The sequence below is a fragment of the Artibeus jamaicensis genome, unplaced genomic scaffold (assembly GCF_021234435.1).
Source record: "Artibeus jamaicensis isolate MK-2021 breed Jamaican fruit bat unplaced genomic scaffold, CSHL_Jam_final contig_233, whole genome shotgun sequence".
NCBI classification, from domain to species: Eukaryota; Metazoa; Chordata; class Mammalia; order Chiroptera; family Phyllostomidae; genus Artibeus; species Artibeus jamaicensis.
The window spans coordinates 45,637,841-45,656,742 of record NW_026521486.1 but is presented as its reverse complement, the minus strand read 5'-3'; the positions used below and the strand labels follow the sequence as shown (position 1 = coordinate 45,656,742).

Sequence of the window (18,902 nt, the reverse complement as noted above, 5' to 3'; positions counted from 1 at the left end):
CCAGAGCAGTACGTGGGCTGCGATGAGTCTTCTTTTAGTAAAATAGCCTAAGACCCGGAGAATAATTTCATGTCTCATCGACTTTCGGTGTGGCAATAAGGGGAAAAAAAGCAGGGGTTACCTCCACGTGCAGTTATTTCGATTAATGAAGCCGTAGAGGAAGCAAGCCACGCCCACTACTGCCGCCAGGAGGAGCATCTGGGTGTAGTAGCCCAGCCAAGCAAAATAGATTCCGATCTTCTCTCCATAGTATTTCCTGAAGACAGACAGAAATTATTTTTAGAAGACACCAATAATCACTCTGCAGCGTCATCTGAATATTAAGTTCTGGTTTTAAATAGAGAAGCCTTTGAGCTTCAACTCGGACTCAATTTACACTAAAACCTACTCGTGCTCATAGCAGACCCAGATTTCCATTCCACACCAGAAAGTAGTTTACATAACATGGAAGTACCAGTCACTGGTTAGCCTGTTAGAGCAAAGTAAATCAGGAGGGAGTGATGGAAAGGGAAATGCTGTGTATGAAGCAGGCAGAGAGAGAGAGAGAGAGAGTGAGAGAGTGAGAGAGAGTTGCTATCACTCCTTGTAAAGACCAGCACATTTGACACATTTTCTCTGAAAGATGATTCTTAATATGCATGAAACAAATGAACATAAACAACCTGCTCACAGTTACCTGTTTTCACTTCTCTAGGGTATTTCCTTGGACCAAAGGAAATGTAAATCACAAATAATAACAATGACTGATATAAATAATAATTGGTAGTGGAATGTGCCTCTGATCAAAATATTTATAAAGCTCATTGTGAGAGAGGGAGCGGTCAGGGTGGAGAGGGCTGAGGAATCCAGCGCCGGGCTGCAGTCCTCCCTTCTAGCACTTCGGTCCCCCTGAGTCTGAGAAGCTCAGTGGTGTGCTCTGGGGCAGAACAGAAGGGACCGGGTAGGCCAGACTGGAAGAGGCAAAGCTGGGAGACTGTTCCTGAAAGGGAGGTGAGTACAGCTGGGCAGACAAAAACTACTAAGGTTTAGGGATAGGGGAAAAAAATGAAAATTCTATTTAAGTAATCGTTGCGTCGTTACTTTCTAGACTGTTTCAGGTCACTCTCAGTATTGGTCGGTAGAACCAAAATAGTTTTTTTCTGAACCAAAAAACTATGAAGCATTTTTTCTGACAATCAGGGAAATGTGAACACTGATTAAAGAGTGCTCTGGTTATGTTTAAAAGAGATCTCCCCATGTTACTTATGAAACGATATGATACTTGGAATTTTCTTCGAAGTGATCCTGTGGGGGAGGGGGAGGTGGTGGAGGTGAAGAGGAAGGAGACTTGCTCTGAGGTTCGACATCTTTGCAGCTGGGTGATGGGGACATGCAAGGTTGCTGCACTCTGCTACATCTTTATGACTGAAATTTCTCGTAACAAAATGTAAAATAAAACAAAAGAACAACTGTTCAGGGTTACACTGTGAGACTCTCCTCTTCTCCTCACCTCCACATCCAATCTATCACCAGGTCCTGTCAACTCTACTCCTAAAATACGTTTTAACTTTGTTCGCAGATCGCTCGCCGGGCCTACGTTACGCTCCTCTCCAGTCTCTCTTTCTCCTCGCTATCTCTGCAAAATGTGGCTGAGATAAAATGACTTGAGTGCTTAAAACACCACAGCAGCACTCAGTCTGAACCCCTTCCGTGCGCCTGCCGCCCTGAGAACATGCTTCTGATTGTTCTCCTCCTCACTGGTGCTGGCCTTGGTATTTCCTCACACCTGACGAGTGTGTTTGCGCCCAGGGCCACTGTGCCAGCTCCCCATGGACCCGGAGTGACTTCTTCTAATTCTTCAAAGTACTGGGTCCTTTTTACTGTCTGGGTCTCAACTCGAATGCCATTTACTTAAAGATAACTTTATTCCCTTCTACACTATCCCCGTCTCATCACTGTTGTTTTCTTCATTTCTACCGGAAATTGCGTTGTTTGTTTGGTTTTGGTTTATCTCTTTCCAGCAGCCTTTCCCAAGCGACATAAACTTCTGGAGATCAGATAATAAATGGTGCTTGGAGAAGACAGATGTTGAGCTAGACATTATACTTATGTGATAAAGTAAAAACGGTATCTAACAACATTGGTGGGTCTTTACTCCCAGTTCCTAGGAGGCCACTTCTAAACCCTTGGAAGTTTCTGAGACAGGAGTATCTTTGTTATTCACAGTGGCCCTGCGGAGAGTTTGCGAGAATGACCTGACTCAGGAAGCGTGCTGGCCATCTGCCCAAGACCAACCATGTGAGCAGAAGACTGGGGCTTTCTGGTTCAGCTCCCGGGGGGGAGAGAGAGCTAGGGATTGAGCCATATGGGTAATGGCTCGATTGAGCGTGCCCACGTATGGAAACCTTAGTAAAAACTCTGCACAGCAAAGCTCAGAGGCCCAGGTGCGCTTGCCTGGTTGGCAGTGCTCTGAGTACTGTCCCGCTCTGATGCCCTGAGGGTGACCCTGAGGCCCCAGCACCTTACTTCAGCCACTGCCAACCTTTGCCACGTCCTGGCATACACAGAGGAATTACTGAAATTCTGCAGCACACCAAAAAAACACTACATTTTCTGCTGATCTGACAAAAAGAGCTATAATTTTGATTGCTTTACAAAAAGAAAGTAATAATAGTAATTATTTACTCTTTTTACTCCAAAGTGACTTCTTTAAAAAAATCAGGTGCCTATACTTGTGTATAAGGATTTCTGGTACCAAGAATTAATCAGATGCAACATTATTATGCCACATGACCAATAATGCAGCTCTGTTATATGGCCTATGTAATATTTATGGTTCAAGAAAGGGCATTCACAAGGGATGGTTTTTCTTTTTCTTTTCTTTTCCATTTTAATTGTTGTTCAAGTAGTTTTCTGCCTTTTACCCCCAGCCCACCCCCCTAGCACTGCCTGCCTTCCTCCCTCGTGTCCACCCTGCCTTGTTACTGTCCATGTGTCCTTTATACTTGTTCCTGTAAACCCTTCTCCCCTTCCCCTGAAATTCCCTCCCCTCTCCACTCTGGTCACTGTCAGCCTGTTCTCTATTTCAGTGTCTTTGGTTCTATTTTGCTTGTTTGTTCTGTTGATTAGATTCCTGTTAAAGGTGAGATCATATGGTATTTGTCTTTCACCACCTGGCTTATTTTGCTCAGCATAATGCTCTCCAGTTCCATCGCAATGGATGGTTTTGTTGTGTTGGCTGTTGTCATTTTTTTAAAATTTGACAATCTAAGGGAAAATAGGTCAGTGCCCCTGACTGAACAGTCAGTCAGGTACTGCATGTTTAAAAATTCTTATGGCACGCCAGTTGAAAATCGCTGCCTTACCTGATAAGATCCAAGGGCTGCTTCTTATATATGCTTCGGGGATGAGCCCACTCTCTGTACAGAAGATACCGTTCGTTCGGGCAGCTGGAGTCCGCCGATGGATGGCTGAAGTTGCACTGGGGAAAAAAAATCAAACAGGTGAGCATTGCAGTCCTCACCCGTTCACAAATCTGTCTGTTAAATGAGGTGCTAATACTCCACCTCATTTGTGAATAAGGGGACCTTATTTGCTAAAGCGGATGGAAATGCCATGTAATTTTCACTGATTCTCAACCATGGGCATTACTAACCCCAGGGCGGGAGGCATTTGCAAATGTGGGTGGGGAGGAACGCGGGGCTGTCCCAACCCTGGGGATGCAGCAGTGCTTGGTGGGACCCTGGGAGATGCTGATGTCCCACCAGGGGTCAGTCCTAAACAGTGAAAAACTGGGCCACTCAAGTGCCAAAGCTGCCACCACGGAGACACCTGATAGCACAGCCCATGCCCTGGACACCCAGAGGATGCAAGATGCAAGGCTTCTAAAACCCAGATTTCTTTTCCCCCAATTCAACAGTTATTCAGCGACAGCACGTAGAATACAAATAACAAAAAAGCTTGAGGCCATGTTATATATACTTTATTCAAGGAACAAAAGCCCCTGCCACTGCTTCAATTCAGTCACTCTTCCCCCCACCTGACTGGTTTTCCTTCTCCCTGCAACTAGAGCCTGATTACCACCCAGCTGAGCCTCCACACTGGTCCTGACCTCCGCTCCCCTCCCTCCTAAATGCTACCTGAGGTCATTCCTCGGCCTGGATAGGGCACCTTGGCAACTACACGAGGCTTTAAAAACAAAATAACTGGGCACGGCCAGACACTAACCGAAAACTACAGAACCTTGGCATCCCAGGTTATGTTTATGCGGGCTCTCTGCAAGTGTCCCCAAAGCTGACGTGATGCCGCTACTGCTAATTCTGCTGGGGCACCAACACACAACACATGGTGGGCTGCTGTGTTGGGTCTCTTAGCCAGGAAGCTCAGTGCCTGCCTCTCTACCCTCCTCCCGTTTTCTATGTGTGCGTGAATATCAGGTAGCTGTTCAGCACCCCAGTTGTATTATCTCATGCTGTACATTTCAATACTGCCTTCATCCACAAATACATATACTGCACAGTAGCAGTTACAGTCTCAGTGTTTGCTTTCTTTGGTCTTAGAAACTCAGAAAAATTGATGGTGAATACAACAAAGTACCAGTACAATATGATACAGTAGTTCACTTATTTCAATGGCAGAATTTATTTAAAGCGCTCAGATATTATTTCCTTGTGTGTATGGAATCACTAAAGGTCTGAAGCAGTGACACTGAGAAATTGTTTCATGTGAGATGTTATCAGCTAGAAGTGCTCTTGAATTTGAGGAGTTGCCACCACCTCAGAATGCAGTCCTTACAAAACGTCAGCACCCTGCCACACTGCCATTACGACAGGAACCCCGACAGGTGCCTTTTAAAAAGTCCTGTGATGTTCCAGGGCCCAATTTGAAATGGTGTTTCAGCGGGAAATTAAAAAAACCTATGTCACGGAAAATGATAAATGAAAAGTTCTAACATGTTATTTTTGGTTACAGAGAACTAATACTTTTCTGGTTGATGACATCTGTTGGTAATTATAAAAATAGCTAATACATACCTAGTACTTACTACATGCCAGGCAGTGTTCTAACATTTGACATGGATTAATTAATCTACGTTGCAATGCCTTAGTAGGAACTATTATTATTCCCATTTTATTGGTGAAGAAATTGAGGAAAAGAGACTAAATGACTTTCACAAGGTCATCAACTAGAAAATGATGGAGCAGGCATTTGGCCCTGGAGCCCATGTTCTTAACTACTGATCTACACTGCTTAACACATTAACTATGAGAGTGCTTATGACTGTTAGTTCATTCATTCACTCATTCAAACTGAGGGCTGTCTCGCTACATTAGATTTAGCAGTGAACAATGCAACCTGGTTCCTATTCTGGATAAAGCTTGTAATCTTTCAACATATTATCTTTGTTTTACCAAAAAAGAACTTTAAGTGAGGTTAACAAGATTAGCTCTTCCCTGTTAACACTGGAGTATGCATTAGGCCTTTTACTTCATTTTTGCTATTTGACTTACATCATGGAGAGGGAAAGCTGCCTTGTAGATCCCGGAGTTGACAAGTCTGTTAATCCCAAACTTTTTGACGTTGTCCCTCACTTGATACTTGACCCGAGAGAGGATGAAGTAAACCTAAAAGGATTCCAAAATAGAGTATGTAGTTTATACAGTGTAACTAACCAATCATTGTTTACTATTGTAACAGGAATCTGTAGGTGCATCTGTTTTCTCTTCTGTGGGCAGCAGCTTCTAAAATCAAAACTAAGCCAATCCAACCAAACCAGTAATTTTTCAATAGCAGGTTGCAAATCACCCCAAGACAGCCACTGAATTTCATTTAGACTTACAATGCGGCTTCTGGTAGCTGGATTAAAGAAGGTATCTTGATCATGAATATAAAAATCATTCATCCGGTTCTTCTCAAATGGGGCAGTGAAAAACTCTTGCTCTGGCTTGATGATACTCTCGTCCACTTGGAGGACTTTCGTAAACCAGTTGAAATTCCCGAAGGCTGAAGTCCGGGTTTTCAGATCGCTGGGTTTCAGAGGCAGTTTGATGTGCATTATCTCGGCGTATGTACATAACACCTCCCAGGGGGCGTGCACCTTCACAAACACAAGCCTGTCGTCTAAAACCTGTATTGGAAGAATGAAAACACAGTCAAGGAAACCAAACCAACCATTTTCACAATTTTAAAGCACAGATTTTTCTTAAATTGTTGGTAGTTAAAACACATGTGTACATGAACACACACACAGATGCTAATAAAAGTGAAGATACAATAAAAAATAGACTTGCGAACCACTGTAAACTCTTTGCATTACAGATTATATCTTGGTTGGAATTACAAAGAAAGTAATTTAAGTTTTTATCCCAATTCTGTCATAAAATTACTAATATTTTAAATGAAGGAAAGTAAATTTGTTAGCTTGCCCATCATTTCATCCAAATTAGTGAGTAAAAATAAAAACACCAGAATATTCATTGCAATGTTACTGTAATAATAATTTTTAAATTTCTTAAACTCAGGGCTATTTATTATCTATCTGTTCAATATCATGTTATGTAGTCATTATAAAGGATGTAAAAGAACGTTTATTAATATAGAAATGCATTTATGATATATTAAAGGGAAAAAGTAAATTAAATCCCTATGATATAATAACTTTCCCTTTTTTAGGGAAGAGAAAATGTATAAATTTGAGCAAAAAGTTTAGAAGGACTACCAGTTTATTCACAGATAATTATGACACATCATTTTTATTTTCACTACACCCACAGTTTCTATTTTTTAGTAAACTATTACTTATGTAATACGAGAAATCTTTAGAAAGATTCTTAGGAGAAGAACATGGTCTACTGCTTCATTGGTCGGCCTCGATCAGGAGCAAACACATCCCGTAGTCCAGATTATGACTGACCCCCCCCCCCCCCGGCCTACAGCGGAGGCGCAGCTGGGGCTGCTCTGCCACCCCAGCATTCCCAGTGGCACGCAGGTTCCCAAGAGCCACGGTCAGCCAGGGGTTGGAAAGGGACGGCCACTCACCGATCTTGTTGCTTCCAGCTGCAGGCCGTCATGGATGAGGTTAGATTCATAGGCTTGTCTTTTTCTCTGTCAAAAGAAATCGAAAAATGTTAGGCCTTTAGTTTTACTAAAGGCAGAAAAGGTTATTGGCCCCGCCCCTGACCGAAGAAAATAGAAACAACAAACCAGTTTGAACCTGATGGAGACATTTGCTCAAAATGGCACAGAAGCAGTGGAGGTGCCCTGGCTGTCGGCGACCAGTGGGTGACATTCCTCGAGTGTGTGCGGCAGAGCACACCTGGATTCCTGTCTTAGCCATTTCACTCTGGAAAGCCTTTGGGCATCCCCGTGGGGTTTCAGCCACTTGAGATACACACACACCTCTAATTTGGGCACAATTGCAAGGGCTTTTTTTTTTTTTTGGCTTATAGGAAGTTACACACACATTTTTTAGCACCATCCACTGATGTCGCATACCCGTTATAGCCCAGAGCTGACATTCTAAATTTTTTAAATCTTATTTCCATACTAGACATTCAGATGGTTCAGTCTGGACACGTGTATTTCATCTCTGCATGCCTCGACCAAATTCAATAAAACAACACAGAAAATTTTGGCAAAACAAAGGAATTTTTCTGTCTGCAAGAGTGAAATGTTTTTGAAGCTGTAAAAAACATCTAAGTCTACAAAAATAGAGAACAATTCATTAATAATATATCTGTCCACGTTACATGGCCATTTGAAAAGACAGAGAATACAGTACTGTATTTATTGACATTAAATTATGTATTTGGCTAGAGTTTTAGCCAACTGTGTCCTAAGTTGTAAGGGAAGCAGACAAAGGTGGAGACCTGTTTGATTTTTTAAAAGAATGCTCTTGGTGATGAAGCAGTAACACTGGCTCATGGGCGGGAGAAAACGGGTGCACACTGGGGTCAAGTGCACAGAGCTCTGAACGCAGACGGCCGGGGCTCCAGTTCTGTGGCCGTGACCTGGCAGCTCCCTGACCCTCGGCAGGAAACAAACTACTCTCTTGCCTCATTCTTCCCATCTGTGCAGTGGAGAAAACCTCACCAGTTTTCTTCTGAGGTTCTCGTGTGGTTTAATATGATTTAAACCACAGAAAGCATATGAATGAGACCTTGTGTCTCTAGTAATCACAGGAGGTGAACTGGACCAATTCTTGCACTGGGGAAAACTGAAAAATATAGATTAAAAATTGTTTTTAACTTTAGCTGCTAAGACAGAGAAAAATGACTGAGCCCAGACCAAGGTGGGCTCAGTGGGCCTGGTGGTCAGGCCACGTGGCCCAGGGCACACCAGCACGCCTTGCCAGCTGTGCTACAGGCAGTGCCTAGACATGCAAAGCACCTAAGGATGGTAAAGCAGATACTGCGTGAAAAAGACTGACAGCAGAAGGTGGAAAGTGCACCTGGCATTTGGCCAAATGTGAGTCCAAATGGAATGCCTAACCTTTCATGGAATTATCAGAAGCGGAACAGTGCTTTATTTTTATATTTAATAAATGGTTATACAGTCCTTACAACACGTCACATGCTGTACCAGAGCTTTGCAAATATAACGGATTTAATTGCTTGCTATGATTTGAGCATACAATAGCCACTTAGAGAAAAACCAGCACGTACTACAGCTCCCCTATCAATAAGTAAGCAACTTGCCTAGAGATGCCAGTCCCGTGACAGTGAGAGCTCGAGGTGCAGCTTTCGCACTCTGTTCCCAGCAAGTGACTGTCCACCACACCAGCCTCCCACCCCTGGCATCTCTGCAATCCACCCTGCCCAGGTTTCCACCTCTGGTCCACCATGTCCCCAACCTCAGTTTGGAAAGTTGATTCAGACGCATCCTGCTCCATACCTAGGCGGTATTTCTTCACTGGATCCTAATCCTATTTTGATCCTTGCATAGTAGCCCACTCCTAGTTCCAGATTGCTTCTTTCTTTGCTATTGTGTACAAGCACTGCAGATCCTGCAAGTAATGTCCAACACAGTTGGCACGGAGTACACACCCCATGCACAGTTGTTGAAAGAATATACTCAGCAAGATATCGATTCATTTTTCAAACATTGTCTGAGAGCATGCTACAAAGTGCTGACGATTCAAAGAAGAATTTAAAATAGTCTACTGAGGAGGAACTACAGAGAAACTGTGCCTAGTGATCTTGGAGGCTCCCAATGCAGGACGAGAACATCGATTCATGTGTTTCATGGCACTGAAATGGACATCTGTCACTCTTCACGGCCACCCCACGTTTCGACTCCTACCAGAGCCCACATCCACGACAGATAAATACTCGGACGCTCCTGTTCTTGTCTCCTGTGAGGTTCCGTAACTGGCACATGAGTTGGCCGTACTCGTCAGACCACCCACTCTGCACTGTGCATCAGAAGCTAGCAATGCAAAGACGTATGGCCAAGCAGAAACCATTCTGGTGGTTGAGAGAGCAAATGCCAGTTCCAGAGACAGTAGAGGTTTCGGTCCCCAAGAGCTTCTGGGGACCACTGTGGGTCTGTGGTCCGGCAGTGTCTCTGGGCCCGGGCTAGTGACCACGCTTTCTCTCCCACACTGGCTCTGCAGCGGGATTTGGGGCACTGCTTCTGGCTACCGCATCTCCAGGCTTGTCTGCCCAATTCTTCAGGAGAACCTGTGAGCTCTCTAACGTTCTTCTGACGAACTCCTTAGCTGCTTAGATTAGAGCTCATTTCTGTTATTTGCCAGTGACAATCCTGACAGAGGAGCCACGAACTAGGGAAAACTTGTTAGGCTAAAACCTAAATCACTGCGCGGTGGAGGTGGCAGGTGCTCTGAGCAGAACAGACACACTGACTTCTCATTCAGAGATGACAACTCGCCCCAACTCTGTGCAACGGGCCACCCAGACTGTCTCACTAGCTGGTCATATGCAGGATCCATGACTGTGCCTTTTGTGTCCTCTATAGGAGTTAGGAATACTTTCAATTAGGGTGGAAAAGCTCAGACTCAAGGATTTTAGCTCTTGTGGGCAAACGTCCTTCTAGTCAGAAGAGTAGAAAACTCAGAGGAGCTTCTCCAGGGGCAGAATGGGTATGTTAACAATTGGGTGCTTGGATGAAGAAACCACATAATTCTGTTAACTGACCTTATTAGAAAGTTGCACTCCTGCCACAGTTAGGATGGCCGTGATGCTCAGCTGCCTCCTTGAGGGCCATTACTAACCCATCAGGGAGCTGTTCTGAACCTACAGACTCCACACCTATCTCCCAGAGCAGCCGGCTCTGTGAGCGACCTTGCCTTCTTCGTCACAGGGGAGATGGCAGCCACTCACCTGCAGTGACCTCCTGCAGGTGTCTTTCTACCCATCAGGCACCAGCTGCCAGGTCTCTTCTCAGCATCGGAAGGCTGCATCCTTTTCCTATCTCACCTTGGGCTTGGTTTCCCCCTTCCCTTCACTCTGCTCTTCACTGCTCTTACTCAGCGGACACACACCCTCAAATGTTTCTCATCTTTAAGAATAGTCAACCCGAACGGGGGGGGGCTGTGATGGGAGTAAAAGACAGAATACTGTAGTTGAAAAATAATTAAAAAAAAATTCAATCCTTCCACAGCCCTGCCTGCTCTTCAATTACCATCCTGCCCCTAGAGATGTTTGTCTTTTAATCTTGATATCCTTGGCACTGAGGCCTCTAACAGAAGAAACATGCATTAAATGTCTAATGAGTGAATGAATAAATTGAGTGGATGGTGGATCGATGGCTGTTTGTGGAAATGGACTGGACTGAGGAAAACAAATTACTGCAGTATAACAACTGAGCTCTCCTGTCACGAGCCTGCAAAATGTTCCACAAACTTTGACTTACAAGCATTACAGAACATGACAAAGGAGAGACTCAGTTTAATTCTGAGGTGTACGGCCACCAGACAGATAGGTCAGGGCATGCAGAGAGCATGAAGTGATTCTCAGATCCCGTGGACTCTGAATGACTACACGACCAAAGGAATTTTCGGAGGGTCGGCGATGAACCAGCTCTGCGGGTGGGCAGCTCTGTCATCACACGTACCAAACACAAACCGCTCCCTCCTTGGTCGTATCGGCCGTGACTGTGACATGCTGCACAGCAAAATTAGACAGGGTTCCTCCTTTATGGAATTTCTGATCTGAGGCTGGAACTTCTCATCCCTTTCATGGGGTTCTCTCCTCTGATTTCAGTATGCTACACTGTTTCTTCGGCCCTTTTTACTCCCCGACATTGTGGTTAGATTTGCTTTTTACTCCCGGGCCTTGTGGTTAGATTAGGAGTCAAAACTCAAATCCTGGTTCCGAAATTTGCTAGCTCTGTGATGAGCAGATAAACTCTACAAGCATCCATGGCTTCATCTCAAAAGTGGAAAAAGAAATGGCTCCATCTTTGGGTTTTCTTAAGGGTTCAATGTGATCATGGGTATAAAGTACCTGGCATCATGCTTTTCAAACATGCTCAATTTACTTTATTCCTTTAAGAAAAAATCCTGTCTATTCTATAGGTCTTACAGTCTCATCTGTACTTTTGAAAGTCAAACATATGGACAAGAATAGGTAATTCCCATTTGGCCTTCACACTGGGCACCCACTGACATCTCAATGCCTCCAGTGGCACAGCAACAACGCCATTCTGCTAGAACTCCAGGACACGCATCCGGATGCTGAGGCACTCAGCCGCCCCGCTTCTCGCCTCTTCCATACCACTCAGTCACCCTGGTTCCTGGACTGTCTCCTCTGCAATCCAATGGATGTACAGCCTTTTCATTCTCCAAAGAATATACACACCTTTACATCTCCTCTCTTTTGCCCTATTGAGGGAAGTCACTAATAAGAGTATATAGAACATGTGGATATCACAGATGCAGAAAAATTAGGCATATTTCTTTTCTACCTCATTGTAAGGGCATAATATTCTCTCCGACAGATGGACTTTTTTATTTATTAACCAATCTCAAATTGTTGGGTATTTAGGTTGCTTCCAAATTTCACTACTATGAAAAACTTTGTAGAATATTCTTTGTGTATCCATTATTACTTCCCCAGGATAAAGTCCTAGAAGCAGAATCATTAATCAGAGGGTACACAACCTTAATTTAATATGTGTTCCCATACTGCCCTCCACAAAGGTTGTACTAATTTATCTTTAGTTTTTATCTCACTCTTTACAAGAAACTTCTGAGATATTTACCTGATTTTTCTCAAGATAATTCGTAGACCCTGGAGTTGGTTTCTACAATACTTTGTATTTTACCACTAACTATAAATACGTACACAGGCTTAATCAAGGATAGGACATTTTTATTTGCTCGAACATGTTAATATATCACTTTGATTTTACTTTAGTAAGAAAGTTCTGTTGGGGCTGATATGGGCTCTCAGTTCTTGACTTCAGGCAGGAAAGATTTCACAGCAGGAATCCTGGTGATTCTGAGAGGACATTTATTAAAGCTGGGAACGGTAAACAAGGGAAGGTCTTAAGGTAGAAGAAGCAAGATCGCAACAGGAGTTGCTCACCTAAGGCAGCAACAGGAGTGAGCCTAGGCGAGCTGCCTTGGCCCTTTAAAAAAAGTTACATTCTGGAAGGGCAAATAAAGTGCTTCTCAGGTAAGGTCAAGTTAAAGGAGTTAATCATCACCAAACCCTTATTATAAGAAATGTTAAAGGGATGTATCTAAGAAAAAGAAGATAAAAAATATGAACAGTAAAATGATAGCATACTCACACTTACTAATAACCACGCCTAAAACAAAAACAAACTAAGCAAACAACTAGAACAGGAACAGAATCACAGAAATGGAGATCATCACATGGAGGTTTATTGGCAGGGGAGTGGGAGGGCGAGAGAGGGGGAAAGTTACAGAAAATAAGTAGCATAAATGGTAGGCAGAAAATAAACAGGGGAGGTTAAGAGTAGTATATGAAATGTAGAATCCAAAGAACTTATACTTATGACCCATGGGCATGAACTGAAGTGGGGGAATGTGGGTGGGAGGGGGTGTGCAGGGTAGATGGGAGTAAAGGGGGGGAAATGGGACAACTGTAATAGCATAATCAATAAAATATATTTTAAAAATAGAGTAAAATATAAATCAGATTTTTTAAAGTTATTCTTCTGCCCAATTTTCCCAGCATCATTTATTAAATAAACTATCCTTAGTCTACTGTATGTGCTTGCTTCTTTTGTCAAATATTGACTATAAAAGTGTGGATTTATTTCTAGGCTCTCTATTCTGTTCCATCGATCTATGTGTCTGTTGTCTGTTTTTATTCTAGTACCATGCTGTTTTGATGACTACGGCCTCACAGTATAGTTTGATATTAGGTAGCATGATTCCTCCAACTTTGTACTTCCTTTTGAAGATTGCTGTTGCTATTTGGGGTCGTTTGTGGGTCCAGATAAACTTTTCAAATATTTGGTCTAATTCTGTGAAACACATCATTGGTATCTTGATAGGAATCTACAGATTGATTCCTTTGGGTAGCATGGGCACTTTAACAATGTTAATTCTTCCTATTCATGAACACAGTACATGCTTCCACTTATTTGTATCTTCTTTAGTTTCTTTTTTCAGTGTCTCATAATTTTCCAAGTGCAGTTCTTTCACATCCTTGGTTAGATTTATTCCTAGACACTTTATTCTTTTTGAAGCAACTGAGAATGAGATTGTTTTCTTAATTTCTCCTTCTGATCATTCATTATTCACATATAAAAATGAAACTGATTTCTGAATATTAATTTTGTATCCTGCCATTTTACTGAATTCATTCATGAATTCTAGTAGTTTCTTGGTGGAATCTTTAGGAGTCCAGATACAGTATCATGTCATCTGCAAATAAAGACAGTTTTATTTTTTCCTTTCACTTTCTATACGTTCTATTTTTTTCTTCTTGTCTGATTGCTATGGCTAGGACTTCTAGTACTATGTTGAATAAGAGAGGTGAAAGCAGACATCCTTGTCTTGTTTTCAGTCTTAAGGGGAATGCTTCTAGTTTTTGCTTGTTGAGTATGATGCTGGCAGTGGGTTTGTCATATATGGCCTTCATCATGTTGAGGTATGTTCCCTCTTTCCCACCTTGCTGAGAGTTTTTTTTTTTTTATCATAAATGAATGCTGGACTTTATCAAAAGCTTTTTTCCTGCATCTATTGATATGATCATGTGGTTTTTATCCTTCGCTCTTTTTAGGTGGTGAATCACATTTATTGATTTGTAAATGTTGTACCAATCTTGCATTCCCAGAATAAATCCCACTTGATCATGGTGTATCATCTTTTTGCATTGCTGTATTCAGTTTGCTAATGTGTTGTTGAGGATTTTAGCATCTATGTTCAATTGGGATATGAACCTGTAATTTTTTTTGTAGTATCTTTTCCTGGTTTTGGAATTAACAAAACGCTGCCCTCATAAAATGAGTTTGAGAGTCTTCCCTTCTCTTGAATGTTATGAAATAGTTTGAGAAGGAGAGGTATTAGTTCTTCTTGGAATGTTTGGTAAAACCTGAAACCATCTGGTCCAGGGCTTCTATTTGTTGGGAGTTTTCTTGGTTACTGCTTCAATTTCAGAGGTGAAATCTATCTATCCAGATTATCCGATTCTTTCTGGCTTAGTTTTGGAAGGCTGTATATTTCTAGAAACTTAGCCATTTTGTCCAGGTTGTCCAATTTGTTGGCATGTAGTTGTTCATAATATTTCCTTAGTATCCTTTGTGTTTCTTTGGTGTCACTAGTTATTTCTCCTGTTTCATTTATGATTTTATTTATTTGGGTCCTCTCTCTTTTTATCTTGATAAGTCTGGTTAAAATTTTATCAATTCTGTATCTTTTCAAAGAACCAGCTCTTGGATTCATTGATTTTTTTGTATTGTTTCTTTAAACTCTATTTGGTTTATCTGTGCTCTGATATTTATTATGTCCTTCCTTCTACTCACTTTGAGCTTTGTAAACTAGACCACCTTCTAATGCCACACACACAAAAATAAATTCAAAATGGATTAGAAACTTAAATGTCAGACCTAAAGCCATAAAAATCCTAGAAGAAAACATAGGCAATAAAATCTTGGATATTCCTGGTAGCAATATATTTTTTATATATCTCCTCAGTCAAGGAAGACAAAAGAAAAAAATTAACTGGGACTATATCAAACTTAAAAAAGTTTTTGTACATTAAAGAGATCATCAATAAAATAAAAAGACAACCCACTGAATGGGAGAACATATTCACTGATACATCTGAAAAAGGGTTAATATCCAAAATTTATAAAGAACTTATAAAACTCAATACCAGAAAAACAAATAATCCAATTAAAAAATTGGCAGACCTGAATAGACACTTCTCTAAAGAGGGCACACAGATGTCCAATAGACATATGAACATCACTAATCATGAAAGAAATGCAAATTAAAACCACAATGAAATATCATCTTATACCTGTTAGAATGGCTATCAGCGATAAATAAACAAGTGCTGGCAAAGATTCGGAGAAAGGGGGACCCTTTTGCACTGTTGGTGGGAATGTGATTGGTGCAGCCACTGTGGAAAGCAGCATGGAGATACCTCAAAAAATTAAAAATGGAACTGCCTTACAACCCAGCAATTCCACTTCTGTGAATTTATCCAAAGAAACCCGAAACACTAGTTCAGAAGAACTTAAGCACCCCTGTGTTCATTGCAGTGTTATTTACAATTGTCAAGACACAGAAGCAGCCAAAGTGTCCTTCAGTAGATGAGTGGATAAAACAGCTATGGGACATTTACACAATGGAATACTACTTGGCTGTAAAAAAAAGAAAAAATTTTACCCTTTGTGACAGCATGGATGGGGAACATTATGCTAAGTGAAATTAGCTAGTCAGAGAAAGACACATCCCATATGATTTTACTCATATGTTGAATCTAATGAACAAACTGAATTAACATGCAAAATAGAGAGACTGATACACAGAGAGCAGGCTGACAGCTCTGGGGTGGCAAGGAGGCTGGGGAGGGGGGACTGAGCAAAAAGGAAACAGGACTCAGAGGCATGGACAACAGGGTGGTGATTTCAGGCAGGGAGAGGGGTATAAGGGGGATAGTTGGTAATGGAAAAAATACAAGAAAAAAAGAAAAGAAAGAAAATCACTAGGGAGTACCCCTGAGCCCTTCCCCACCCTCTCTCCTAAGGCACGTATCTTCACTTTCTTTTTTCCGAGGGCCCTTCTTTTGCCTCACTGACTTGTTTCCTGAGTCCACGCAGCCCAGCTGGCTCGCTGCTTCTGCCTCTTCCTCGTGTTTTCAAAAGGCCAAGACAGCTCCACCTAGGCTCACTCCGTCTGCTATGGTCTTGCCTCTTTTACCTTAAGACCTTCCTTTGTTTCACTGTCCTCAGTTTTAATAAACGTATTCTTAAAATCACCTGGACTCATGTGAAATCTTCCTTGCATGAAGTCAATAACCGACAGCTCACATGGCCACCAAGAGTTCTTGTTATTTTACTTTGACAAGGCAAGTCACAAAGAACGAATTTCACAAAGAGTTTTACAAGTCGATCAAACCAGTACTCTTGGTTTGTCAGGTAGCCGTAGTGAATTAGCACACACGCTACATTTGTCGAACAGGCGCTAACGGGAAAAGCGTGCTTACTTAAGAAAAGATTGCTCAGGCATGTTTAATATGAAATCATCATCTTTACTTCTCTGTAACATTTACACTTAGATAAGTGACTGTGTTCTTGACATTTTGAAAAAATTGTGCTGCCTTCCATGTTAAAAATGATAGAAAATTAATATTGCATATTGCCTGACACAGCCATTGTTCAATAAATATTTGTTGAGTAAATGAATATCGGAGGCCACACAATCTTTCACTAAACATTATCTATGTGCCTCGTTGGAAAACCTTACATCTAAAAAAAATAAACTATTTCCTATAGTCTATGATCTGTATTTGGCAGCACAGAAAGATTAGACTATTGGCTCTGAGAAGAAAAAGCCCAGTTGTACATTAAATTGTGCTATAAAAATTACTCTTTGTCTAGGGAAGCAAATTTATTTGCATTGCAACCTGGATTTTTTTTTTTTAACCTACTTCTAGTAAAGCCAAAGTGACTAGAGCCTTTGAGGAGCTATGCGCATCACAAAAAGATGCATGGTGCTCCGTTACTGCTGTTGAGGACAGTGCTGGGGGTTCAGAGCGAAAAAAGACAAGATCACCCCTCTCATTCCAGCCACTGATATTTTATTCATAACTCTTTTTAGAGGTTAGTAAATCTGTCAGAGAAATAAAGAATAACACAATCACAGTCACAAAGGATAGGCTGGCTTAATTAAGGAAGCTTTCTGTCCTTAAGCACCTTAGATTACACATCTCATTTGGCTTAATAAAGTCACTGTTGGGAAGGACTTGCTTGTGAGTTACATAGTAATAATACTGACTACAAACACCAATCTACCCTTTTCTTATGTGACCCAGCTTTTTCAGCATAAAAAGCAGGGGCTGTGATGTCCAGGAAGTAAAATTGACTGAATTTTACTGTGATGATAATAAAGCACAAATCATTTGGGATTAATGAAATACACACATAGATTAATTTCAAATATTCTTACAGCCTTTTTTAGGCAAAGTATGATGGTGCTGTCAGTGTGTTTTTAAACTTGCCAATCTCTGTTAAAGCTACGAAGATGGAGGAAGAAAAAGTCAGAGGTACTTAATTTGTACAAAAAATTACTGTCTAATTACTCTAAGTGCTGTTTATTAGTTATAAATTTGGCTTATAATAATCATGTGCTCAAGAAGGCTTGGTAAGCAGAATAAATTATTTAATCAGGACTTAATTTAAACTCACATGTTGAAGGCAAACTGTTTGATGTGAGTGGACAGATCTGGTGAGGGACCCACTCAAGCCAGCGACATGTGTTTGCTACAGGAGGGAAAACAGATGGGCATCCGGGGTGTAAGCCAGAACGGAAGTGAATATTCACATTATGGTCACCTTCAACTTTTCTTTCAAATGCATACTTCTGGTATAATTACAAAAATAAATACATAAATGGTAACTTAGGAAACAGAAATTGTTTAAGAAGGAAAAAAAATCACCCGTCATCCACTGCTGAGACAGCTACTGTAAGCATTTTAGGGCAATGTTTTCCAAAGTTACCTTCTTATACAAACTTGGAGCGCTGCTTAAAGGCAGATTCTTGGGCCCCTCTCCTGAAGATTCTGACCCTGCAGGGTATAAAAAGGGGCCTAAAATAATCTAGTGTTAATAAGCAAAGTGGATGACTCTTACCATCTGATAAGCTTAAGAAATGCTGGTTTTTAGGACACATCTTTTCTGTGTGCCCAACCGGCTATTTTTTTATGACTTAGCACCCTCAAACCTATTCTATGTGAGAATTAGGATAGTTAATTTTTCCAAACCTTTTACTCTTTATTGATGACTTTTTTTAAAAATTAAATTCTTTAAAAAAATTTATTTAATTATTGTTCGAGTACAGTTTTCTGTTTTTTACTCTCATCCTACTTTTTAAAAAGTAAGACACTGGTGTCTTTGGGGACCAGTGTCCTCAAATGAGGAAGCAAATGACAGCTTCTTCATTCAAATCTAAGGCCAGACCTCAGAAGGACCAATCAGGAAAAGGGTTCTCTCTCCTCCACATCTTTGTGAGATGAAATGGAATAACCAGATCTCACTTTTCAGGGTTTCACTCTCCTCTCTGTTTGTTTTTAAGGAGTGGGTCCAAGAACACTTCCCATTTTGGAAATAAAAATCAAGATTTGGATTCACTGCTCTTGTGCTGAGCACTCAAAAATAAGACCAAATGTACTTATACCAATGGCACATTTTATAGCTGTAATTTGACACTGCTGATTCTAATTTAATTTATTCCTTTTAACCTACAATCTTAGGATAAG

General features: G+C 41.3%; 1 protein-coding gene across 2 annotated transcripts in view; it reads right to left on the bottom strand.

Moving 5' to 3' along the window:
• ANO6 (anoctamin 6) overlaps nt 1-18,902 on the bottom strand; it is a 197,375-nt gene that overhangs the window by 50,198 nt on the left and 128,275 nt on the right. For both annotated transcript variants that reach the window (XM_053661617.1, XM_037162315.2), the window contains exons 4-8: nt 7,018-7,083; nt 5,819-6,106; nt 5,490-5,603; nt 3,345-3,460; nt 122-256 (exon numbers count right to left, since the gene is read on the bottom strand). In XM_053661617.1, coding sequence (XP_053517592.1) covers nt 122-256; nt 3,345-3,460; nt 5,490-5,603; nt 5,819-6,106; nt 7,018-7,083 — 719 coding nt within the window. The remainder of the gene's footprint in view (nt 1-121; nt 257-3,344; nt 3,461-5,489; nt 5,604-5,818; nt 6,107-7,017; nt 7,084-18,902) is intronic.